The 26,278-nt window shown below is 38.4% G+C and overlaps 1 protein-coding gene across 6 annotated transcripts in view; it reads left to right on the forward strand.

The window, feature by feature from the left end:
• Positions 1–26,278, forward strand: part of RASAL2 (RAS protein activator like 2) — a 349,262-nt gene that overhangs the window by 292,574 nt on the left and 30,410 nt on the right. For all 6 annotated transcript variants that reach the window (XM_042976554.1, XM_015543801.2, XM_042976556.1 and 3 more), the window contains 4 exons: positions 17,965–18,118; positions 19,881–19,979; positions 20,749–21,303; positions 24,555–24,699. In XM_042976554.1, the coding sequence (XP_042832488.1) occupies positions 17,965–18,118; positions 19,881–19,979; positions 20,749–21,303; positions 24,555–24,699 (953 nt within the window). The remainder of the gene's footprint in view (positions 1–17,964; positions 18,119–19,880; positions 19,980–20,748; positions 21,304–24,554; positions 24,700–26,278) is intronic.

The following is a 26,278-nucleotide window of genomic DNA, read 5'->3' on the forward strand; positions in this document are numbered from 1 at the left end:
AGAACAGCGATGTCATGCGGCCTCTAAAATACCCCCCATCCAGTAGCCACTGCCTTAAACTCTGCAGCATTATGCATATACATGGGAGATGAGAGATTTTTTTATAGGCGCACTTTATTTTGTAAACTCGCACTAAATTTCACTTTAATTTCACAGTGTTCCCTCCCATTCCATTTTGCTTTAGGTAACCTAAAAGAATGCTTGGGTTGAGTTACTAAGAGATTGTATTCTCCTAAAGTCTCTGATCCTGCTGTTATACAGCTAGTGTACTTCAGCCTTTCCAGTGACCTAAATCCATCATGTGGGCCTGCCTCGCTGTCCTGCTTCAGTCAGTGGTAGTATCTTTGTGTCTCAAATACAGCATAATATAAAAAGGTGCTCATTAATCTCAAATATTTGTATTTTTCAAATCCACTTGAATTATAAAAGTTTCCCAAACAGAAATTTTTCAAAAACTTTATTTTTCCCATATAGTGATATACTCACTAGAGTTTGGATGTATTACAGTTTAAGAAAAAAACAAAAACAGGCTCTTTTGTCTTCAGATCATCTGGAGATGCAGGTAAATACAACTGAGGTACCAGATATTATCTTTTCACTTCTTCTATGAGTTCTTTGAATTGGTGCCCTTATAGGTGTGACCAAAGATTCTTTCAAAGACCCTGGTTTTCATGGGTTGTGTTCATCAATTGCCAAAGTCCGGCCATTTCATCCAAAATGGTATATAGTGTCTAAATCTCAGTAGCAGAGCATTTCTGTTCTTATATCAAATCCATAGAAACTCTAGGCAAACCTAGTAACCAGCCTTTTTTTCAGTTTTTAAATTGTGCAGTAAAATACATGTCTTTCTTTTAAAAAGTGTTAGTACATAAATACAGATCAAAAAGCTGAAGTCGCCCTTCACCTTCCCCAGCGCCCCCTATAAATAACCTCATTAGCAGTTTGTATACTTTCAAACCACTTTAAAAATCCATACACATGGAGCACCTGGGTAGCTCAGTCAGTTGGGCATTCAGCTCCTGATTTCGGCTCAGGTCATGGTCTCGCGGTTCATGGGTTCCGGCCCCATGCAGGGCTGACAGTGCAGAGTCTGCTGGGGATTTTCTCTCTCCTCCTCTCTCACTCTGCCCCACTCCCACTCATGTGTGCTTGCTCTCTCTCTCTCTCTCTCTCTCTCTCAAATAAACTTTAAAAATTTTTTTAAAAATACATATATATGTTTTACTTATTTTCATATGCGATGGGATCATATTACACATTTTTTTGTGATTAACTTTTCAGTATATTTTGGACAACTTTTGTGTCAGTACATGTAAATCTACATTATTTTAACAGCCGTCTTCTTCGTATGCTCGTTTTTTGTAACATATATTTCACTTCTGTGTGGATATTTTAACTGTTTCCCTCCGTGGGGCACAAAATAGAGATGTAATGGACATCTTTGAACATATACGTTTTTTATCCTTATGTGATTAAGTCCGATTTCTGAAGTAGAACTACCAGGTAGAGTAGATGCACGTAATCAAATTGTCCTTCAAAAAAGCTATAGCAATTATCATTTCCACCAACAGATCAGGATTACTTTTATCTTTTAAACAGCATTGTACATTGAGTCGATATGATGGAATAAATAGTCATCATAAACACCTACATGGTATTTACAATGTGCTAAGACCCTGTTCTAAGCATTTTACATAAGCTAACTCATTTGATCATCACAGCCATCCCATGAGGTAGTTACTGTAATGACCTCATTATGAAGATGAGAAAACTGAGGCACAGAGAAATTATGAAATTGCACAAGGTTAGAAAATGGCAGAACTATGTTTCGAATCCAAGAAGTCTGTCTCTAGAGTCCACAGTCTTAAACTTTATGCTATACTGCTTCTCAAAAAAAAGTGAGTGAAGGGGGATGTAGTTTTTTGTTTTGTGTCTGCCTAATGTCTAATAAGTTGAATGAATATCTTTTCACTTATTCTATGACTTGTTTATTTATTGCTTTGCTCATTTTTCTACTGTACCATTTTGTCCTTTTTTTTTTTTTTTTTTTTTTTTTTTGCTAGGGATCATAAGCCACTATTATGCATGTTGCTAAAATTTTTCCTCTGGTCTGTTTATCTTTTAAAAATCATGTCCCTAAATTATATAGAAGTTTTAGATCTTCATTTGGTCTAACATGCCCATCTTTTTCTTTGTGGCTTACCTGGCCAAATTTGACCAGAACAGTGAAAAAGCCAGGGATCTGTTTCTCATTACATTTCTCATTACGATGCTGTGCAAATCACTTTATCTCTCCACCCCCTTTTCAAAAGGAAGAGAGATTCTATCTACAGGTATCAGAGAATAATGTAGTAGTGATCAAGATATGTTGAATTCTTCAAGGTTTTTGATTACCACAAAACTTATCTGTACTCATAGCATTTTAAGAAGATAAAATTATTCTCACGAGGTCTAAGTTACTACTTTAAGATGGCAGAGACACCGTTTTAAATGAGTTTTCCTACATATGACAAGTAAGCTTTTCTCTGTAAAATACCATAGGGTATTTTAACATGCAGACTTGATCTAAAAGATCCTCATGGCCCCAGGCTCATCTCGCCAATGATATACTAGTTACAAACACTGCTGTAAGGCTGTGGTCGAATTTGGTATCAGTGTTGCTTTTTGGATCAATTTCTAATAATCCTTAAACTAAGAATTTCCTTTGTGAAGTTGTGGGGCACAGGTATAAAAAGTGAAGCTTTGACAATATTTCTAAAAGCTAAATTTCTTCTTTTTTTTAATGTTTATTCTCGGGGGAGAGAGAGAGAAAGAGAGAGAGAAAACACAAGTGGGGGAGGGGCAGAGAGAGAGGGAGACAGAAAATCTAAGGTTCCAGGTTCTAAGCTGTCAGCATAGAAGTCTAACACAGGGCTTGAACTCTGGAACCAGGAGATCATGACCTGAGCTGAAATCAGACGCTTAGCCAACTGAGCCACCCAGGTGCCCCTAAAAACCAAATCTCTTGGTATATAGTAACATCCGTGATATGTGACCGTTAGGTACACATTAGAAAGCTGTGTGCTACAAAGGAATGTAGAGATCTAAAGACATGGCCCCCAACCTCAGGAAAGTCCAATAAAAGAAGTAAATATCCAGGAGGAAATGGTACAGGTGAGGTGAGACTACTTCTGCTGGATATTCAGGAACGACTTTACAGGGCAGTGGCCTATGAGTGGAACACGTATAATTTGAACTTAGACACAGGGAGAGAGCTTTTCTCAGAATGGAAATAATGAGCAAAAGCAGACAGTAGGAAATTATGGAGCTTGAAGAGAAATATTGATTAGTTGATGGTGTGTAAATTGGAAAGGAAGGAAATAAGATTGGACAGGTAAAATTCCAGTTTTGAAGTTGGTAGGTAAAAAGCTGCTGGCTTTTTTGTCTTAAAAATTACTCACTATAAGAAACAGAAACAGGAACTCCATCTTTGATGGGACAAGGAGAAAACAGTGACAGGTGACTTAAAATTCGGGGAAGACCAGGTGTAGTTGCCGACAGAATGAAATCCTAAAATTGTATCACTTAGGATTCAGATCAGCTCGTGGTTAACAGATACTCAAAATAGTAATGGCTTAAATGGGTGAAATTACTTCTTCCTCACCTAAAAGAATCTGAAGGTGGGCCGTCCAGGGCTAAGGGACCAGGGCTGTTCGTGAGCTTTTTCCTTTGCCATCCCCAGGGTCTTCAAAGCTCTCTTTATGGGTACATTGTAACTACTGAAGCTTCAGCCATAGCATCCATGTTTTAGGCATCATAAAAGGGCACCTGTCTTCCAGCTAAGTTAATACCCTTTAAAGCAGTTTTCCTGAAATCCCATCCAGTGACTGCTGTTTGTGTCTCATTGCCATCTCTTTCTGCAAGAGAGGCTGAGAAATGTTATACCTGATACATCATTGTCCCCAAAAATGCAAGAGTCTGTTATTCAGGAAGGAGGGAGAAATAGACATCAGGAAAACCGTCTCTAATAAAAGAAGGAGACTGATTTACTCACCCGCCTCCAGAAGTCTGGAATGATTCAGCTCTCACCCAGCTCTAGAAGGCCAACAGTCAGGGTTACATTTATCACATAGCAAATGTGAGAAACTGAACCAATCCAGGTAAAAAGAAAAAAAAAAAAAACCTGCAGATAACAACATTTGTGTTCCCCTATTACAATCCTCTCTGATAATTCCACTCATGAGTATATCCAGGAAAAATGAAAACATATGTCACCACAAAAACTTGTACGTGGAGTGTTCGTGGCAACATTATTTATAATAGCCATAAAGTGGTAATGACCCAAATGTCCACCAACTGATGAATGAATATACAAAACATGATGTATCCATACAATGCATTACCGTTTACCCTTGAACTCAACACAGGAGTTAGGTGTGCTGACCACCTCCCCCCAACCTTGCACAGTTGAAAATCCATATATAATTTTTGACTCCCCCAAAACTTAACTGCTAATAGCCTGCTGTTGGTCAGATTCCTTATTGGTAACATAAACAGTCAATTAACGTATTTTGTATGTTGCATATATCATATACTCTATTCTTACAATAAAGTAAACTAGAAAAAAGAAAATGTTACAATCCTAAGGAAGAGACAGTATATTTACAGTCCTGTACTATAAATGTATTTACTGTATTTACTGAAAAAAAAATCCACTTATAAGTGGACCAGCATAATTCAAACCTGGGTTGTTCAAGGGCCAAATGGATTATTCAATCATAAAAAGGAATGACGTACTGGTACATGCTACAACATGGATAAATCTTGAAAACCTTATGCTGAGTAAAAAAGACCATCACAAAAGACCATGTATTGTAGGATTCCATTTATGAAATGCCCAGAATAAGCAAATCTATGGAGACAGTAGATTAGTGGTTGCCAGAGGCTGGGGATATAAGGTGGGGGAAGGGATGAATGAGGAATGACCACTGATGGACGTGAGGCTTCTTTCTGGAGTGATGAAAGTGTTTTAAGTGTAGATTGTGGTGATAATTGCATAAATCTGAATATACTGAAAACTATATACGTTAAATGATAGATTTTATGGTATGTGAATCATATCTCAATAAAGACGTTAAATTATCAAAAAAAGAAAAAAGAAAAAAAAGCAGCTGACCAGGAAATACTCTACGGTGAACCTCATTAGTCTATCTGCTCCAGTGTGCAAAGCTGCCATTATGCTGTTCAGTGCTTTGCTATTAAATATAAACAGATCACCGAGAATCTCCAGATATTGGAGGAAAGTCTCCAACATGAAAGAGAGCAAAACAAACAAATAGGAGGGAGAAAAAAAATAACCCAGAAGAAACAGAACAGAGCCTGTTCTGCACAGAGCCAAAAACACCTTTAAAGCATAATGTTTTCAGAAGATAAGAGTGTACATCTATGAAACATTAACAAGATGTTATAAGAAAAGGAACATCAAAGGAACAAGAAAGAGAGCTTGGAAATTAAAAATATAGAATCTCAAGTCAAGTCACTCTCCCAGAAAGTGGGACAGAAATTGAAAAAATCAACCCAGAAGATGCTAGTAAAAGAGAACATAGAAAATTTTGGGGGGAGGAAATTGTTAAAGAAATAACACAAGAAAATTTCTCAAAACCAGAAAACATAAATGTCCAGGTGGGGTACCTGGGTGGCTCAGTCAGTTGAGCGTCCTGCTCTGGGTTTCAGTTCAGGTCGTGATCTCCCAGTTTTGTGGGTTTGAGCCCAGTGTCTGGCCCTGAGGCAGCAGCATGGAGCCCGCCTGGGATTCTGTCTCTCTCTCCCTCTCTCCATGCCCCTCCCCTGCTCACACTGTCTCCGTCACTCTCAAACACATTTAAAAAAATGTTTTTGCACAAGCATTAATGTGCAGGTTACAAAGACCACCAAATTTGTTGCACAGTGAATAAAAAAAGATAAGAGACCCCCCCCAACACACGCACACGCACGCGCGCGCACACACACATACACACACACACACACACACACACACATCAATTCACATCATCAAGAAATATCAGATCACCAAGACTTAAAAAATCTTAAAAGCTTCTGGAAAGAAAAAATAGGTTACATGAAGAGGAGGAGTGGGTGGATTGCATTGTATTTCTCAATAGAAATGTTGAAAACCAGAAGTCAGTGGAGAAAGGTCTTCAAAATTCTGGGTGGAAATTATTCTCAACCTAACATTCCATATACAGGGAAGTCCTTGAATGTCATACTGAGAAGTTTGGATTTTATTGTATAAGCACTGGGGAGCCTTTAAACATTTTTGAGCAAGGAAGTGACCTAATTGTGCTATGTATAGATTAATCCAGGAATGGAATTTCAAATGACTTGGTTTGCAGAGACTAAGTTTGGGAAACCAGTTAGCAAAAAGCTATTGTAAGAAGTAATGGAGGCTGTAAGGAGGATAGTGACACTGGGAACGAAGAAGCAAAGACACGACGGGAGGACCATTTTAGCGGCAAAATCAATAGGATGTCACAAAGTCATCATAGTTCCAAAGCCATCTAATCAGATAAAAGCCAGTAAAGTGATTTCCTAGAATCAATATTGGCAACATTTTCAAATTAAAGCCATGTCATGTGGGAGGGTGTTGGGACAGGAGAAGACTGATATTTATACCTTTCACATGCATTTTAGAAAGTTTAAAAAAGTGGGAAATGCTGAAGAACAGTGGTCATACTGCCTTATCAGGCATTGCAGGGCTCTGACTGCCCACCGGGCTGCCAGCCTCGCTCTGAAAGGGCTGCTTACATTGACCAGTCTTGAGGTAAAGATACACACATGGAGAAGAATTTTCCTAACCCCTCCAAACATCCCTCAAATGAAAACTTTCGCAGTAATGTCCTCAATTCTGAGGCTCACTGACAAAGCGAGGTTTTAAAGCAGACTGCTTGTTCATTTTCAGGAGACAGCTAAAAGCTGAGTGTGGTGTTCATTTGTAGCGGGGACTTTGGAACGATATGCTGAGCTTCTTGAGTCTCTCCTTTTTAGAACCATTTTTTTTTAACTTTTTACTTTGAATTTATATACTCACCAGAAATTGTAAAAATAGTATATGGAGTTTTACAAACCCTTCCCCCAGCTTTCCCCAATAGCAATATCTTATAACTGTACCATAATATCAAAACCAGATCGTTGATCTTGGTACAGTACTATTAAGTGGACTACAGACTTCATTTAATTTTCACCAATTTTTATACGCACTCATTTGTGTGTGTTTACAGTTCTTTGCAATTTAATCCTACGTATAGATTTGTGTAATCACCACCACAATCAAGATACAGCATTGTTTCATTACCAGAAAAGAACTCCCTCTGGTACCTTTTTACAGTCATACCCGCTTCCCCACACCCATCCCTGCCCTCTAGCAACCACTAATTTGTTTTCCAGCTCTATAGTTTTGCTATTTCAAGAATGTTATATAAATGGAATCATATAGCATATAACCAATTAAGATTGCCTTTTTTTAGTGCATAGAATGCCCTTGAAGTCCATCCAAGTTGTTGCATCTAGCAGTAGTTCGTTCCTTGTTATTGCTGAGTAGTATTCCATCGTATGGATGTACCAGAGTTCATGGGCACATTCACCCACTGAAGAACATTTAGGTGCGCATGAAGAAAAGCCATGTATGCATAAGTTTTCACTGGTGTAAATGCACAAGACTGCAATTGCTGGGTGGGATGGTAAGCACATGTTTAAGTATATGCGAAACTGCCAAACTATTTTCCAGGGTGTTTGTAACCATTTTACACTCCCAGCAGCAATGTTTACAGGGTTGTTTACGTCCCAAGAGATTTTCACCTACGTTTCCTTCTAGAAGTGTTAATGATTTTGAGCTTTTATATTTATGTTGCTAATCCGTTTATTTAATCTTTGGTTGCTTTAAATAGAAGGTCTTGACTCAGAACTTACTGGTGTTCAGTCCCAGATACTAATCAGAACTTCATACTTCTCCCAGCCAAGCCGGTTACAGGGAGTCTGCCTTCCTTTGGAGAAGGAAATATTATAAATTACTTACTTCTCTCCTCATCTGCTCTTCTCTTCCAGCTTATTTACCATGGTTTTAGGTGCCCTCCAGGCTCTGGGCAAGAGGAGACAGGAAGGCAAAGGGGGCTAAGAAAGTTCTAGTACTATCTTATTAACCTTCCATAATGCTGTCTGAGCCTGGCCAGTATTCAAAGCTGACCGCTCCATCATGGGGTACTTGGGGGAATTCTTCACAGGTGTCTTGTCTTTGAGTCGCTCTTGCCTATGGTTTCCTTGAGGTTAGCAGGTACTCGTCTATCTTACGTGTTGCCTAAAACTCCTTTCAGAACTTTGAGGAGGGAATTCTTGTTCTTCTGGTCTCTTCACCCTTCCAGTCCTCTGGTCCACAGGAAACATCCATACATCCTTTGCCCTGACAGACCTCTAGGAGTGCAGGCTAATCCAAAATCATCAGCCCTCTTGGGTTCTGCCACCAACGGCTAGTCATTTCTCATCATCTAGATGTCCCAGATGGAATCAAACGCCACCCTGTATGCATCGACTACCCTTGTGGGAGGCAGGGTGATGAGCCTCACAGCTTTCTCAAAAATTCTCTCTTGCAAAATCCTTTCCCTTCTCCTTACTCTGACCACTTTTTATAGTCTTGTTCTGAGAGGATCAAGGTCATAGAACTGGTTCCAAAACATTTCCTTTGTAAAGTTCTACAGTTTGTCTGGTATTTGACTTCAGCGTACAGATCTGTTTTATGTCTGTGTCTCAATTGAAACCTCAATTCTAATATCTCATCACATGTATATAATACTTTTATTCATCTGTGGTCTTTGGCCTAACACACAAAGTGCAACATGGCCCTGTCCATGCCTGACTCTCAGCATTGTCTCCTACCACTCCAATGAAAAGTCTGTCATTTACTTACCATACTGTTATGTATTTCTGTGCTTTTGATCTTGCCGCCCTCTCTATCCCAAATACCATTTCCTGTTCCTACACCCTGTCCTTTGTCATAACTCAGAACATGTTCTAATTCATACTCATGCCAACAGCACCCAAATCAGGAATCCTACGCCTTTGGACTTCTTTGCCCTGTTCTTCCCATATATCATCCTAAACTAGGCACCTACCCCATGTACCCACTAATGGCCAAACTTTTGGGACTGTTATAGGACTACTACTTTCTACTGTATTTATCTTTTCATATTTCTGCTTAGTGCAGCAGCCTGGAAACTCCTCAAGAGTACAAACATCCTTTGTGCCCTCTTCCCCCAGCACAGTGCCTGTCTTATTAAGGAACTTAATGTTTGTTGGCCTGAAACCGAAGAGTCCAAACAAATTGTAGATAATAGAAGAAGAATAATCTTTTTCAATATGGTATACTTGGAGACATGACAATTCCTCAGAAATGACTGGATTTCAGGTTGTTAATTAATAAGTCTAGCTGTAGATTATAGTTTCTCTTACCAGTGTTTACTGCTATGGGCCAATTAAGGATCCCTTAGTTTTATGAACTCAAATCCAATCCAATTGTATCATGATAGCATTTTAAAATTCATTAGAATGCTTCTATTAAAAAAGAAAAGTTGTTTGTGTATATTTTTTCCTTCTGTCTTCATATTCTTCCAGCAAACAATATTTTGAAGACTAACTGTCTTGATCTCAGCCAAATGAATACTTTACATAAGATGAACTCATCGCTGTGAAAAAGCCCCATGTCGGCAATGATAGCCCCATTTGTACGGTGCTGTAGTCTGTGAGATGTTTGTGCAATCATAGGTGATTACATTTGATTCTCCATAACTGTATGAGGTATAGGAAGAGAAATCATTATCCACATTTTACAAATGAGGTAACTAAGTTTCAGAAAGAATGAACTATTTGTTCCACATCACATGTAGCTAGCGAGTGATTTGAAGTGACATAAATATATAGAGCTTTTGGCTCCTAGTTGAGTGCCTTTTCCCTTATACTCTCTGTTGCACGTGTCCATAGGAATCCTAACTTGCTGAGGAAATGATTGAGAGAGAAGGAAAAATGAAAGGTAAAAATCACACATATATACATACACACAAACATACTCAAAAGAATAGCTTTTAGTGAAAGTAAAATAGCACGCAGTGATAACAAATGTGTCAGTTTGTGGTCATAATATTTCCACAATTTGTTGAAATAAAAAGCTAGCTCCCTGGGGTGCCTGGGTGGCTCAGTCAGTTAAACGTCTGGCTCTTAGGTTTCGGCTCACAGTTCGTGAGTTCGAGCCCCATGCCAGGCTTGACATTGACAGTGCAGAGCCTGCTTGGGATTTCTCTCTCCCTCTCTCTCTGCCCCTCCGCAGCTTGTTTTCTCTCTCTCTCTGAAAAAGTAAATAAACATTAAAAAAAAAAAATCCAGCTCCCTTTATACTCCTTTCATGTCCGCCCCACCCATTTATTTTTGAGAGAGACCGAGTGCGAGCGGGAGAGGGACAGAGAGACAGGGAGACACAGAATCCAAAGCAGGCTCCAGGCTCTGAGCTGTCAGCACAGAGCCCGATGCAGGGCTGGAACCCACGAGCCGTGAGATCATGACCTGAGCCGAAAAGTTGGATGCTCAACCAATTGAACTACCCAGGCGTACTAATACAGCTGGCTTTCTTATGATCTTGGAATTGAAGAATCCTTTCTAAGCATAAACTGGGAGGACTAATTATAAATATGACAGGAAGAGTACGAATTTACTTAACATACAAAGTGCCACTTATGTATTCAGAGAAAAAGTTTAGGAACACGAAATAGCAGTTTGTAACTCACAGAAAAGAGAATTGAGATTGCCAGTAAACATTAAGATGTCTCAATCTCGTAATTAAAGAAGTGCGTGCAAGGGCAGTGATGAAGTGCCATTCCTCACCAGTTATCCTGGCAAAAGTTTTCCAAGTTCAGCCCTATCCCATTTTGGTGATAGGGTAGAGAAACACGCACCTCTGGTAGGAGTTTACGTTGATGCCATGTTTTCTGTAGCATAATTTACCAGAATCAAAATTTTAAATGTGTGTGTTCTCTGATCTAGCAGTTTCACATCTGGAAATTTAAGCCATAAGTACACGCACATGTGCATAAAGATATGTATACTAAGATACTTTTTGAAACTGGGTGGTAGTCAGAGAAAAAGAAAGAAAAGAAGAAAAAACTTACCTGATCATCAGGGACTACTGATCTACCATAGGCCCACGTAAGGGAATTTCATATGGTTAGTAACAAGAGGCAAATTATATCTATGTGTTCCAATATGGCCAGAAGTCCAAAATACACTCTTAAGGAAAAAAAAGTATGGTAGAATCCCATTTGTGTGTGTGCGTGTATGTGTGTATACACATATATGTGTGTATGTGTAATGTACATGTATACATTTGGTTGTCTTTGTATAAAAATTTTTAGAAGGGGTCACAAAAATTATTAATATTTTATTACAGTTTATTATTATTGTCAATTGTTAGGATTTTCTACAGGAGATTGAGGAAGGTACCTATATTTATATTCTTCACCCTCTATCCTTCTGAGCTTTTGGAATTATTACCATTTATTTCTTCATTGTTTAAGGGGAAGAAAATGATTAATTAGGAAAAAAAAAAAACAACCTTCAACCACATTTCAGCCTCATGTCTCCCTCTGGCTATTTCCTGTTGCCGCCTCTCCACTGTTAGACTTCACGAGTTAGTCTCCACTCTCTCACGTCCCATTCATTATCACGGCAATCTCATTTTTGTCCTCGTGGCTGAAATCACTCTTACCGAAGTCTCAATTATCTCTCAGTCCATGTATCCAGTGGCTACTATTAATATTTTAACACACCGATCTGCAGTAATGGACAGTCCACCCTTCTTGGGAGCTCTGTTCCCTGGGCTTTTATGATGCTTGACTCTTCCGGTTTTCCTTCAGTCTTTTAAATTCTTCAGTCTCTTTTGTCAGTTTTATAGATTTAGGTGTTCACATACCTTGAGTTATTTTCTCAGGACCTTTTCTTGATCTGCATGTTGTCTTGCAGTAGTCACAGTGTGTCAGTCCAGTCAGGCTGCTAGAACAGAACACCGTAGACTAGGCAGTTTCTAAGAAACAAATTTATTTCTCACAGTTCTGGAGGCTGGGAAGTTCAAGATCAAACCTCTGGCAGATTCAGTGTCCGGTGAGGACCTGCTTTCTGATTCAAAAGTCCCAACTTTTCACTGCATCCTCATGTGGGGGAATGGGCTGTGGATCTGTCCTGGGTCTATTTCATAAGGTTATAAATCCATTCATGAGGGCTCCACCTTCATTATGTAATCACCTCCCAAAGGTCACACCTCCAAATACTATCACCCTAGAGTTTATCATTTCAACATAAATTTGGGTGGAGATCGCAAACATTCAGTCTGTAGCAAACATCTAGTCTCATAGAAACCTGAAGCTTGTAGAAAACACCCAGTGCTCAACACGACAAGCGCCCTCCTTAATATCCATCACCTGTTTAACAACCCCCCCCCCCAACTCACCCATTTCCCCTCTGGTAACCATCATTTCTCTATAGTTAAGAATCTGTTTTATGGTTTGCCTCTCTCTTTTTCCCCATGTTCATCTGTTTCTTAAATTCCACATATGAGTGAAATGATACAGTATTTGTCTTTCTCTGACTGACTTATTTTGCTTAGCATAATACACTCTAGCTCCATCTATGTTATTGCAAATGACAAGATTTCATTCTTCTTATGGCTGAGTAATATTCCATTGTATATATATATATATACCACATGTTCTTTATCTACTCATCAATCGATGGATATTTGGACTCTTTCCATAATTTGGCTATTGTTGATAATGCTACTATAAACATTAGGGTGCATATATCCCTTCAAATCAGTATTTTTGTATCCTTTGGATAAATACCTAGTAGTGCCATTGCTGGATTGGAGGGTAGTTCTATTTTTAACTTTTTGGGGAATCTCTATTCTCTTTTCCAGAGTGGCTGCACCAGTTTGCATTCCCACCAACCGTGTAAGAGGGTTCCCCTTTCTCTGGATCATTTCTTGGGGTTTTAAAATTTTGATATAGTTGTGCTTATATTTAATTCAATTAGCACTAGTAGATCTTATTCCATTTGCAATTTAAGGACAAAAAAAAAGTAACAGGTATATTACCATACGACACAATTTTTGTTGAAGAGATTGTTCCTAGTGTTTGTCATATTAGACGCTGGTTGAGTTTCCTGCCCTCCTAAACATGTTTTAATATTTATAATCTTGTCTTCCTTTGGTGCCTTCTTTCATTGCATGTATACATGTCTGTGTACCAAAATAGGTTGAATGTCATTTTTGTCTATGATAATAAACTTCCTTACCATGAGTTGGTTAATTTAAATGACAGCTCAGGCTGACAAATATCCTATTTTACCATTAGCAATTGGGCTCATTAGACCGTCCTGTTTAGAGGCTGAGAGCAGGGAGAGGAAAGACCAGCAATATATGTTACGTGTCCATAAATAGCTTTTTGCATGAGTGGTTGTGTGGTATACTTTTTAAAGCTAACATAAAAATCAGGGAGTAATTGAAGCAGTAAGGACTGGCTTTAATTGCAGCAGATAAACCAGTACAGCTGGTGCCGTCAGGGTTCTCAGGAAGGACAATTTTTTGAGCCCACAAGTAGAAATTCTGGTGAGTGAATTCTAATGTCTTTGTTGTTGCTGTTGTTGTTTAATCCAGGGAAGGAAACCTTTAAAATTATAGTACAGGAAAAGGTCTGCACTTTCCAAAGATCTACCAGGTTGAAAAACAGTAAAATGCAGGGAACAAGTAAAGCAATGTTTTTCCCCAAGTGAGATCTGAGCTGCAATTTTAAAAAGCTTATTGGACCCTATGCACATTTGTTGGTAGAGTCCTGGGGTACTGAATTTTGTTCTCAAACAGGGTAAAGTGCCTTAGGAGTACATACTGGTGAATGCAAGCGTGTATGGCCGCACCCACCCTATGGCTGAGCTGTTTCTTCAAGAATTCAGCGAAGCAGTCTGGAATCATAACTGCCAAGCCCAGCAGAAATTCACCTGCACTGGAGTGCAGGATTTTGTGTGGCAATAAGCATTTTTAATTAAAAGTTTCCGGGATGATTTGGAACTGAATCTGTAAACACGTGGCAGATTTGAGCTAGCACATCCAAGCACCAATAGCACTTCGGGGGAAATACAGCTTTTAAAAGACTTTGAATGTGAAGCTGAGAAAAATCCAGCTGTGTTTTACTTAACATCGCACTAATCAGAGTTCTTTGACTCCATTTTTTTCCCATCCGTGTATCCAGTGGTGTGGGTATTGGCTCCCCGTCCCCCAACCCTTCACTTTTGTCTTTTAAAGGCTGATTTTAGGTAGGGCTGTGGGTTACAGCACTGGAATGCTCAATCGCTGTGGTGAGAAATGGAAAGCTTGTCTTACCTTGTAGTTTATCTCTTAAATAGGTCAGAAGCAGCAGGTAATCTTCATCAGCAAAGCAATTAGATTTTTAACCCTTACCTATTATGTTGCTAGAGGCCTTGGAATTTACATAGAAATCAAGGTGGTCTGCTGGCCTTAAAATAAAATGTAAAGAATATGGTATTCCTTAATTGGAAGTAAAATTGCTTCTGGAAAGCAGTTTCCCAATTAAGCCAGGAAACAATTATATTGGCACCCTGAATTATTCTTGCATAATGTTTGGGATGGTGGGGGTTGGAGTTAGAGGTGCAGGTGCTGAGAAGAGAACCCTGCCTAGGAGTCAAGGGATTCACAAGGTCCACTTTCAAGGCTAGGTTCCTTGGTGAAGGTCATTGGCAGACTGGACTGGAAAAAACTGTTTTAAACTCATATTATTCTCTCAATAAATCCACATTCTACTTTACATTAGAAAAGTAAACTGTAGTGCCATACAAACAGAGCTGATAAAACTCTCTAGTAAGCAGATCTAAGCAAAATCAATTCACATGAAGATACAGGAGGAGGTAAACATGATTTAGAGGGGACTTGAGTTCCTAATGCTGTTACATAGAAATATCTGCCCAGATAATACCTCTCCCCAACCTCAAGCCATTCCCAGGCTGCTTGACCTTCCTGTTTACTGTAATCCTGCTTCCCTGGGAATTCTCTCTTCTCAGAGATACTTTTTCCCAATACAGGAAGGGCTTGTTTATTTATTGAGTAGTAATGTAGAGCATGCTAGTGACTTTGGTGTTCACTTCATGGGTGTGTGGGTGTGCACACACGTACATACATGCTGAACAATAGGGGATTCTGAACTAAGTATTAATGATGAAATTTCAATAAGTGGGAGGAGTTTTGAATTCTAATTCCAGACGTCTTGGTTGTAATATCTGTTGATGGCTGCATTTGGAAGTTAAACCTGGGTTTCGAAATGAAATCCGTTTAGCATTGGAAATACAGTGAATAGGAATTTCATCCGATTTTCTCTTTTAAAAAAAACGGTGTAATCCAGATAAGTTAATATAAGATAATACCTAGGAACATTAAACTAGGGTGAACACTGCAAAGGAAGTAGAACAGAGGTGCGAGGAAGGTTGTGCTTGCAAGGTGGGATGTAGCAAATGCCTTCTGCTGAGGGCAGGGAATCACAGAGAAGCAAGCTAAAGCTGAGATTCGCCCCTGAGTTAAGAGATTCTCCTCCGCCCCCACAGTTGCCTATGGTTTTTTTCCTACAGCTTTTCACTTTGAGAAACTGTTAATGGAAATGAGCAGGGACGTTGCTGTTCCTTCCTTTCTGTCTTAAGATGGTCATATTCGCAGAGCGAGCTCCTGAGTCCTTCAAACCACAGCCTCTCCCTGCTGCCTCCCAGCCCTACTCTCCGGATAGGTGGAGCACCATGGCAACAGGCCCAGCCTGGAGCCCAGAACCTTGTTTGTGTTACCTGAGGGGCCGGATGCAGCCTGAGCAAGAGAAGAAGGAATATTACCTATCCTGCTGCCTGTTCGGGAAGATGACTTCTTGTTCCCTTGTTTGTGTTTCTGTTCTACTTCTGTTGGAGCCTTGAAAGCCTTGACACCTGGAAAGCGTTTATCCAGAGATGTTATCAGTAACAGAAGGCAGCAGGGAACCTCTCTCCTGTTGGTTCTTGTCTTCTAAACGAAGACATAGTTCAGAAAGTGACTTGCTACACCGTGACACGTAGCCCCGCTATGATTTGGGGTTGCACTGCCAGGTGGCTGTACAATTGCTTCATGTAGGTAGGCGTTTATTTTGTTTAAAATAAAATTAGTTTATGTTTTAGAATATTTTCCTTGAGAGCTTTCAAAATAAAAGCAAGCCTTTTGTCATATCGCCTTCTATTTAAAATATACCTTAATCTCTCCTATCGGGAGGCTCATTCCCAGAGCATGAGAGACTGTTCCCTTCCAAACAACTTCTCCTGGGAAACATGGGCTGGGATTACTGTTTTATACGTGTTTTTAAAAAACGTTGCAGTATCCTGTTAATCGGCTCCCTATGAAATGTACTGGGAATGGTTATATGGTAACTCTATTAAAATAAATTTTTTTAGCCTTTAGTTATTTATAGTTGATGGCTGTGTTTGTAGTATATAAGTTATTGTTTTATCCAATAGAACAAAAGGAAATAAATGTTACCTTGTTATATTTTTATGTACAAAACAGTAAGTGGCATTTGTCCCTTTTGTACGTGTTTTGTGTACGTTTTATCAATGGGAAATATAAATATTGACTTTTTGACCTTAGAAAGGCTGCTGAGTATCAGAGCACATGTTTTTCTTTATAAACATTAAATGGCAGTTGTTATTTTTTTTTATGTGTGTGGACCTAAGAATGGACTCAAATTCTTACTGCTTAGGATGATTCTTACTATATGGAGTTTGATTAAACAATGTTAGAATAATGTTAACATAGCCATTTCAAGGAAATAAACAAAGCTCCTTATTTACTGTTTTACAAAAACAAATGTCTTTACACAGGCATTTCTTTTTGACTGGGTTACTTCTACTTAAATATATGTATTTAGTTCTGGGTGTTTTAGTCAATAAATTCTGTAATTATTGAGTAAAACTGCTTGGCTTTCCAGTTCTGGATCCAAGAATATTTCGCTTTTATTGCTTGACTTCATTAATTCTTCCAAAGAGAAGGCAGCGAGGGACTAGCTACTGTCATGGCCAGAATCATTCACAGCATTCGTCTTTAAACAACCAAGAAACAGAATCAGCCAGGATGCCTGAATGGTGTTGACAAAGATTTGTTCTTCTGTATGAGTGTTTGAACATTTCTTTTGAGGGTGGGAGGTTTCTTCAAGGCATTTTATTCTTTATTCATGTTTATACAGTAAAGCATGGATATGACCAAATGCTTGCCAGAAAAGAATTCCATATTGAGATGGAAATCAGATCTTTTGAAAGGCAGGGTCTTGTGCTGAAAAGTTTGGCTTTGACTGTGTATGAGTGTGTTTATTCTGCCAAAGCAGCAAGAAACAGAATGAGGATTCAGCCACTACTGTTTTGTCAAGGATAGAAGAGGTTCAAGCTGTAGCGTGGAAAAAAAAAAGAAGAAGAAGAAGAAGAAGAAAGAAAGAAAAGAAATGAAACATGTCTTTTGATAATACTTTTGCATGAAAAAAGAATACATAAGCCAGTTGAGTAGTATGTATTTCTCCAAGATAGGCATGAGAATAAAAACAACATGGGTAGTGGAGCTTCTTGAACTCCCTCGATAATGGTATGAAATTACAGTATGTTTTTGTGCTTTATTGAAAAACAAGTGTGTATGTGTGTGCATACCCAAATGTATATGTGGCTGATATGTGCCATGTGAATATGGTTACTATTATTATTGTGGATTAACTGTCCATTGCTGCTTATTTATTTTTCCCTGAAGCATTTATGCATTCGTTTTCACCTCCCACGCATTCATCTTTCATTTTCCTGTTGGCCATGTAGTACGCTATCTAAAATATCTTTTTCTACTTTTAGGGCTCGTGGTCTGCCTAAACTGAAAGAGTCACGTTCCCATGAGTCCTTGCTGAGCCCTTGCAGTGCAGTTGAGTGTCTGGATCTTGGCAGAGGAGAGCCCGTGTCAGTGAAACCACTGCATAGTAGCATCCTTGGACAAGATTTCTGCTTTGAGGTAAAAAGCATAGAAAGAAGGAAGAGTGATTAAACACCAAACGGATTTTCTCTCCAGTAATTTTGTGATTTCATTACTATGGTATTGATGATTTGATCATCATTAAGTGACTCTCAGTTGCTGAAAATTACCTACTTATAGGAAAAAGGTTGGGAATCTATTAATCTAATTACATTGGTCATTAAAGTTATTAATTATGGCTTCTCATTCCTTTTGGCCTAGTCTGCCTTCAAAATAAATGCGATCTTAGTATATTCTTGGCAGAGGTCACAAGCCTAACAATAACTAAGCTAGTATTTTAATTTTTCAGTCTTTGATAAAGATATCACCCAGTATGTTATCTTTCTCCTAAAAATGTAAGCCCCCAACTTGAGTGATTCTTTGAGGAGATTGACCAAGACCATAATTTTCTGACCATAATATGGTTGGTTTGAGATCTGAGACTATGTCTTATTTATTTTTATAATCCCCTGCATATAGCCCAGTCCCTGGCACATTGCAGGTGCCTAAATTCTTGAATGGATAAATTAATTGCCCTTCACCAGCAAATTATGACTATCACTTTGTATAAGGTAATTTGTCCCTCCCAAACTAAATGTAAAATCCCTCCTAAACTAAACTGTTGGCCATTTGCAATTTAAAATTTAAAACTCTGTGTGTGTGTGTGTGTGTGTGTGTGTGTGTGTGTGTGTGTGTGTGTGTATAATTGTTAGGGTTACGATTTGATTAATTAACATGAACTTACTAAGTAACTAGTGATGAATCTTATGATAGATGGCGTGGAAGTTGAAAGGTGTTTGATTCCTGTTCTTTTGGACCTGCCCTAGCCCAACGAAATATAATGCAAGCCAAAAATGTAATCCAAAATTTTATTAAGCCCAAATATCATCGTTTTAACATGTCACTAATATAAAATTATCAATAAGCTTTTTTACATCTTTTTTTTTTTAAAGTTAAGTCTTCAAAAGCTGATGTGTATTTTACATTTACAGTACATCTCATTTTGGACTAGCTACATTTCAGGTGCTCACTACCATATTGAACAGTACACATAATCTGATCTGATTTCACTGGGTTATAACCTTAGATTGAGTTAATATGTGAGCACACTTCAACAATTTGAACAGGTCATTTATTGGTGTTCTTTTTTACAGAAGTCAATTGAATTTTTTTGTATTTGTGGAACTCAGTACACCAGGCCCAGTGTTAGGTGCTGAGGTATATAGATAGCATAGTTCATTTTTAAAGGAAAATGATAACAGTGGTCAGTAAGAAATGGGTTCCAAAGACAGTAATTCAACAGTGCTAACTCTTTTTACTTTCACTTAGTGCCTGTTTTGTAATATTATAGTGAAGGCAGTCCTGAGAGATTTGACAAGCTGTTTTAGAGGCTCTCTTGTGTTTTCAGCTATTGTTTTGTTAACTCAGAATCGAGCATATTTGTTGACAAGTGTTGAAGATGTGGCCTGAAGGTTTTTAATTTTGATGTTTCTGAACTGAAGGCCAGTTTTAAGTTCCTGACCTAAATTCTCAATGGCCTTTGTTCTCCTACCTGGAAATGCATATGGATGCTACCTACATACGAGAACAAAAAGCAGATGTAGGTGTAGAATATAGACATCGCAGAACTACCAAATATCATTTCTGTTTTCTGAATTATGATTTGGGTTCATAGCATATTCCTAAACTTTTAAATGATAGAATGATGAAAACACAGCCTGCAAGCCCTATGTTTCCTTTTCTCTAATCTTTTATGTTGAAGGTTACCTACTTAAGTGGAAGTAAATGCTTCAGCTGTAACTCCGCTTCAGAGAGAGATAAGTGGATGGAAAACCTTCGTAGGACAGTTCAACCAAATAAGGTAATAGTGGCTTTGAGTGTCTAAAAATGTATAACTGTAATCAGTAAGTTGGTAGAAGGTAAATGCAGCAATCATACCTTAATTTTTATAGTGCTTTTAAAGCACATTTACTTTTACGCACGTTATACTCAAAATAATCTTATTGCAGATATTATTGTGATTTTACCAATATGGGTAAGAAGACTCCGAAGTTGGGGCGCTTGGGTGGCTCAGTCGGTTAAGTGTCTGATTTCGGCTCAGGTCATGATCTCACTATTTGTGAGTTCAAGCCGCACGTCGGGCTTTGTGCTGACATCAGAGCCTGGAGCCTGCTTCAGATTCTGTGTCTCCCTCTCTCTCTGCCCCATCCCCTCTCATGCTCTGTCTCTCTCTCTCTCAAAAATAAATAAACATTAAAAAAAAAAATGACTCTGAAGTTATGTGACATGCCCATGTCCGAAGCTGGTGCACGACAGAAATGGGACTAGAACACTAGTTTCTGAACTGCTTCTTTTTTTATTTGCAGAAACTAGGCCAGTTGCCACTAGGCTGGCTATATTAGAACTCACATGATATTTTTTTAACCCAAGTAAATTGAGTACATAAGGCTAAGATTCTGATATCTTCTTGTTTAGAGTTTGCTATTATCCTGAACAAAGAGATAGCAATCCCTTTCATTATTTAATGACCACCCTTAATAAAGTATATAGTCAGTATCACCTCCTGTAAAGGAAAATGTTGTTCTTCTGGGATTTCAGCTTTCAAACTCGAACTCGTTATTTTTTTATAGGACAATTGCAGACGAGCTGAAAATGTTCTTCGTTTATGGATCATTGAAGCCAAGGACCTTGCCCCTAAAAAGAAATATTTCTGTGAACTGTGCCTTGATGATACCCTCTTTGCTCGTACAACCAGCAAGACCAAAGCAGATAATATTTTCTGGGGCGAACATTTTGAATTCTACAGCCTTCCACCTCTTCATAGCATCACAGTTCACATTTATAAAGATGTGGAAAAAAAGAAAAAAAAAGACAAGAATAATTATGTCGGGCTAGTCAACATTCCCACTGCCAGTGTGACTGGTCGCCAGTTTGTAGAAAAGTGGTACCCAGTGAGTACCCCTACGCCCAACAAAGGAAAGACAGGCGGACCTTCTATTCGGATTAAATCGCGGTTCCAAACTATCACCATTCTGCCTATGGAGCAATACAAAGAATTTGCAGAATTTGTCACCAGCAACTACACCATGCTGTGCTCTGTCCTTGAACCAGTAATTAGTGTGAGAAATAAAGAGGAGTTGGCTTGTGCCTTAGTACACATTCTTCAAAGTACCGGCAGAGCCAAGGTAAGTGGAAAAGGAGGGTTACATTACCCAAAATCTCTTCCCTACATTTTATGAACAAATAACCATACTATGTTTGGTATAGAGATTCAAATTGGAGAAGTATGCTTTGCTATCAGTAAAAAAAAATAAAAAAATAAAAAAGTAGGAAGGAAACCTATTAGTAGTTGTCACATGCAGAAAAGATGGGGATTATAAAACAAAGAAGTAACATGGAGACACCAACAGATATTTATTTAAAATCCATTTGCGCGAAACATAGATACCAGGGCTAGCTCCTTATTATCTGACAGAACAAATGGTAGAATTGGTGTGCTAATCTCACAGTGTGTTCAAGATTATCTTTAGTTCCAGAGTGTGCTATATGATGGTTTTGCTCCTCACTATATATTTTTTTTAATGTTTATTTATTTTTGAGAGAGAGAGGTACAAAGTGCGAGCGAGGAAGAGGCAGAGAGAGAGGGAGACACAGGATCCGAAGTAGGCTCCAGGCTCTGAGCTGTCAGAACAGACCCCGACGTGGGGCTCAAACTCATGAATTGCAAGATCATGACCTAAGCCAAAGTCAGATGCTTAACCAACTGAGCCACCCAGGCACCCCACCTAACTATGTTTTAAGTTAAGATTAACTGATGACTCTATTCCCTAGTCACAGAAGTAGGAATTCCAGAAGCATAGTGGGCATCAGCAAGAGTCTTCAGGGAATTAAAATCCCTTGGTATTTCCAAGGGATATTATTTAACTGGTAGCTGTTTGATGACAGTTTTTTTTTAATATGAAATTTATTGTCAAATTGGTTTCCATACAACACCCAGTGCTCATCCCAATAGGTGCCCTCCTCAATGCCCATCACCCACCCTCTCCTCCCTTCCACCCCCCATCAACCCTCAGTTTATTCTCAGCTTTTAAGAGTCTCTTATGGTTTGGCTCTCTCCCTCCTTTTTTTTTCCTTTCCCTCCCCCATGGTCTTCTGTTAAGTTTCTCAGGATCCGCATAAGAGTGAAAACATATGGTATCTGTCGTTCTCTGTATGACTTATTTCACTTAGCATAACACTCTCCAGTTCTATCCACGTTGCTACAAAAGGTCATATTTCATTCTCTCTCATTGCCAAGTAGCATTCCATGTTTCATGATAGTTTTATCTAACTTCATCCTGGATAGAAGTAAAAATTGAGGAAGATGAAAAAAAAAGGAATATACTAATTATATGAAGAAACCCACCCAACTGATAGACTCCGTGATCAGCCTGAACTATGATAATTACCATCTCTATGAGCCATATTCACTAGCCTGAGTCTCCATTATGTTGTCTGCAAATGGATTATGGTAAAACCGTATTTTAGATGTAGAAGATTTCACAGCTAGAATAATTTATTTAGAACCAAACAATAAAATTAAATACTTTTAAGATTTCTTGATATAAATCAGAATATATCCATATATCCAATTAATAGTCCCTTATCTAACTGACTTCCTACTGATTATCATTTTTGTAGTTGAATTTTGTGATAATAATTTTAAGTTTTCTAGTGTTACAAATAGCTTACAGGTTTGGGGTCAGGTGTCATTGAAATTTTGAGTCTCATCTTTGAAATTGTACGGATTTGTTCATTCTGCTCTTCTATTACTTGAGGTTCAAGGATATGTATGTAGGATATTTTTCAACAACCTTATTGAGATACAGTTTACATATAATACACCCATTTTAAGTGGAAAATACAATGAGTTTTGCATATTATGTACCCCGGGAAACCACAACAATCAAGATAAAGAAAGTTACCTTCACCCCGATAACTTTCCACCTGTTCCTTAGTATATGAGTTTTAATAGTGACCCCTCACTTTGTTTAGCTTCCCCAGAGTAAATCCCATTAATGTTCAAAATGCTTAAATTTAAAATAAAAGTAAGTCAGCATATTTCCTTTGTTTTTGGTTTTGGAGACTTTGAAATATACAATGGATATATTACATCCATTGTATGTATATATACATATATATCACAAATACATGATGTTGTTACATTTAAACTGAACAACAGTAAACATTGAATTTTACATCAAGTTAATTTTTTTTTAGTTTATTTACTTATTTTGAGAGAGAGAGAGGGAGGGGCAGAGACAGAAGAAGAGAGAGAATCCCAAGCAGCCTCTGCGCTATCAGCCCAGAGCCCGACATGGGGCTCGATCTCACAAACTGTGAGCTCATGACTTAAGACGAAATCAAGAGTCAGATGCTTAATGGACTGAGCCACTCAGGTGCCCCCATCAAGTTAATTTTTAGGACTGTTGGGAAAAGGAGCAGTTATTTCTTAAGGGCTTTATTTCTCCTTATGCCTTTTTCCTGGATGGATGGACAGATGGATGGAGATAGGTAGGTAGGTAGGTAGGTAGGTAGATAGGTAGGTAATCAGCCTAGAAAATGAGTTGAAGTGCTAAGTTTAAGAAATTCCGTGTTGACACTGTGGACCAATTTGTAACTATTATATATTGAACACCTAATATGTACCAGAAACTATTAAATGCTGAAAATCTAGAGATGACTAAAAATACACACTGTCTTTGGCCTCATGGGGTTTATAGTCTTCTGGGGAAAACAGATAATAATTGAGTACTTACAGAAATAAATGTGTGATTACAGTCAGAAGTACAGAGGAAAAAAAAAGACATAGGCACTACAAGAATGGGGAATACAGGACCTGACTGATGCTGGTCAGAGAAGGCTTCATTGAGGAAATTATGTACACACTAGGATCCAAAGGATTTGAGGAATTACCTCCATGCCCCTGGGGGCAGGAACAAGGGTGGGAGTGAAGCAGAACTGAGAACAGCATTTCCAGAAGCTTTGTGGTAAATAGCATCTTGTGTTAAAAAGGTCTTGATATATTCAATGCCTTAAAAAAAAAAAAAAAAAAAAAAAAAAAAAAAAAAAGCCCATTGAAACTGGGACAGAATGCAGAGAATGGTATACGAGGAGGTTGGGAAGGCAGACAGAAGCCAGAAAATGTAGAGACTCGTAGGCCACATGCAAAAGTATGGCCTTTATCTAAAGTGTAATGGAAAACCTTTGAAGGAATTTTAAACTTAGAGCTAGTGGTACCTAAGCTTTTACCCTGGCTAACTCTTTTTCTTACAAATGAATCAGGCACCTTTAGTGTTAAAGTAGCATTTCCAGGATGTCTGATATTTCATCGGTTTCTTCTAACATATATTATTTATTCGGTTGCTTTGTGCCTGACTGAACATTATTCCACCAGGATTTTCTGACCGACTTGGTGATGTCTGAGGTGGATCGCTGTGGAGAGCATGATGTCTTGATCTTCAGAGAGAACACCATTGCCACCAAATCCATTGAGGAATACCTCAAGTTGGTGGGACAACAGTATCTTCATGACGCATTGGGTATGGAGAAGCAAAACATTGCTTTCTTTGCCTTTCAATTTTGTTTTTTCACCCTCGGAGGACAAACAGATTGAACTCAAATTCAGCAGGTTACTAAATCCTAGCTGACTAGAGTGTTAAAGTTTGAGTTTCAGCTGTAAGCCTCTGCACTACTCACCAGTAGTCCTGGTTTATTGCACATTGGTTTATTACAATCAATGTACAGAAAGAGAAAGCCCATCAGTATATGCTGCTACTTCCAGGCGCTCAAGTTCCTGATGCTGAGATACACACTATGAGTAATGTCACTACTAGATCTGGGGGCACCCGTTTCCCCCAAAGTGTTGGTTATTTACATTATGATATAAATAGGTTATGTAATTCTTGAAAGTGTTAACATTTGTTATCATGCATTGAAAGTGAAAAAACTCTTACCAGTTCCCACAGCTCCCAAGTTTTGCCTTCAAGATCTCCAGAATTTTTAACAATTACTAAATTTTGCCCAGTCAGTAGTTCTTGCTGACTAGGCTACTCACCTAGAATTCCAGATCTAGTCTTGAAATTCAAGCTGTTAACCTCTAGAGTAAGGCACTGGGCTGGGTGATATACATCATGATAAGGCAGATGTGAGTTTCTTGAAGAACAATTTCTTTTATCTCCATATCCCCAGTACTTCCCACAGAATGTAGAGCAGCACCATCGTATGGAAACATAATGTGAGTCGTATGTAATTTAAATTTCTTAGTGGTCACAGTGTTTTTAAAAGAGTAAGGAGAAACAGGCAAAATTAATTTTATTGATATTATAGTTAACCCATTATATCCAAATACTATTTAACAAGCTATCAAAATAAAAGTTACTAGTGAGGTATTTTACTTTTTTTCATACTAGCTCTTTAAACTTTAGTGTGTATTTTGCATTTATTACACATTCCAGTTTGCACTAGCCACATTTCAAGTGCTCAGTAGTCACATGTGATTATGAAGGTTAGACAGTTATGTTGAATGAATGGATAGATTTTTGCCCTCAAGGATTTTATAAGATAGGGAGATAAGAAAGATAAGGTATCCCTATAGCCAAAGAGAGAGAGAGAGAGAGAGAGTGCGAGAGATCCTGTGCTTTTTCAAAGAATTAAAGAAATTATTCTAGCTGATGGGATTATGGAATTTCCCATGTAAGATACATAAACAATGTGTGTGTAGCTTGAAAGGCAGAAAGGTTAAATAAAAACAGATATTGGACAAGGGAAGTGGTAGGGATTGGCATAGGGAAAGAACCATACTGATAAAAAGGCATAGCAGTATGAGAGAGCCAGGCACGTATGAAATAAAAGCAATTAGCTAAAAAATGAAATGAAAAAGACAAGTCAACAACAACAAAGAAGAAAAACAATTAGAACCAAATTGTTGAGAGCGTTGAATGCCAAGCTGAGGGGTTTAGATTTTAACAGTCATCACTGGTGAGCCACTGCAGGTTTTGAGCAGGCTGTTTTCAATAGAATCACTTTAACAAAGTGATTAAAATGGGTTGGTGAAGAAAGCAACTGAAAACAGAGACCAGTGAAGAAGCCATTGTAAGAAGGAGGGTAAGAAGCCAAGAG

Source organism: Panthera tigris, chromosome F3 (genome assembly GCF_018350195.1).
Source record: "Panthera tigris isolate Pti1 chromosome F3, P.tigris_Pti1_mat1.1, whole genome shotgun sequence".
In the NCBI taxonomy this organism is placed as follows: domain Eukaryota; kingdom Metazoa; phylum Chordata; class Mammalia; order Carnivora; family Felidae; genus Panthera; species Panthera tigris.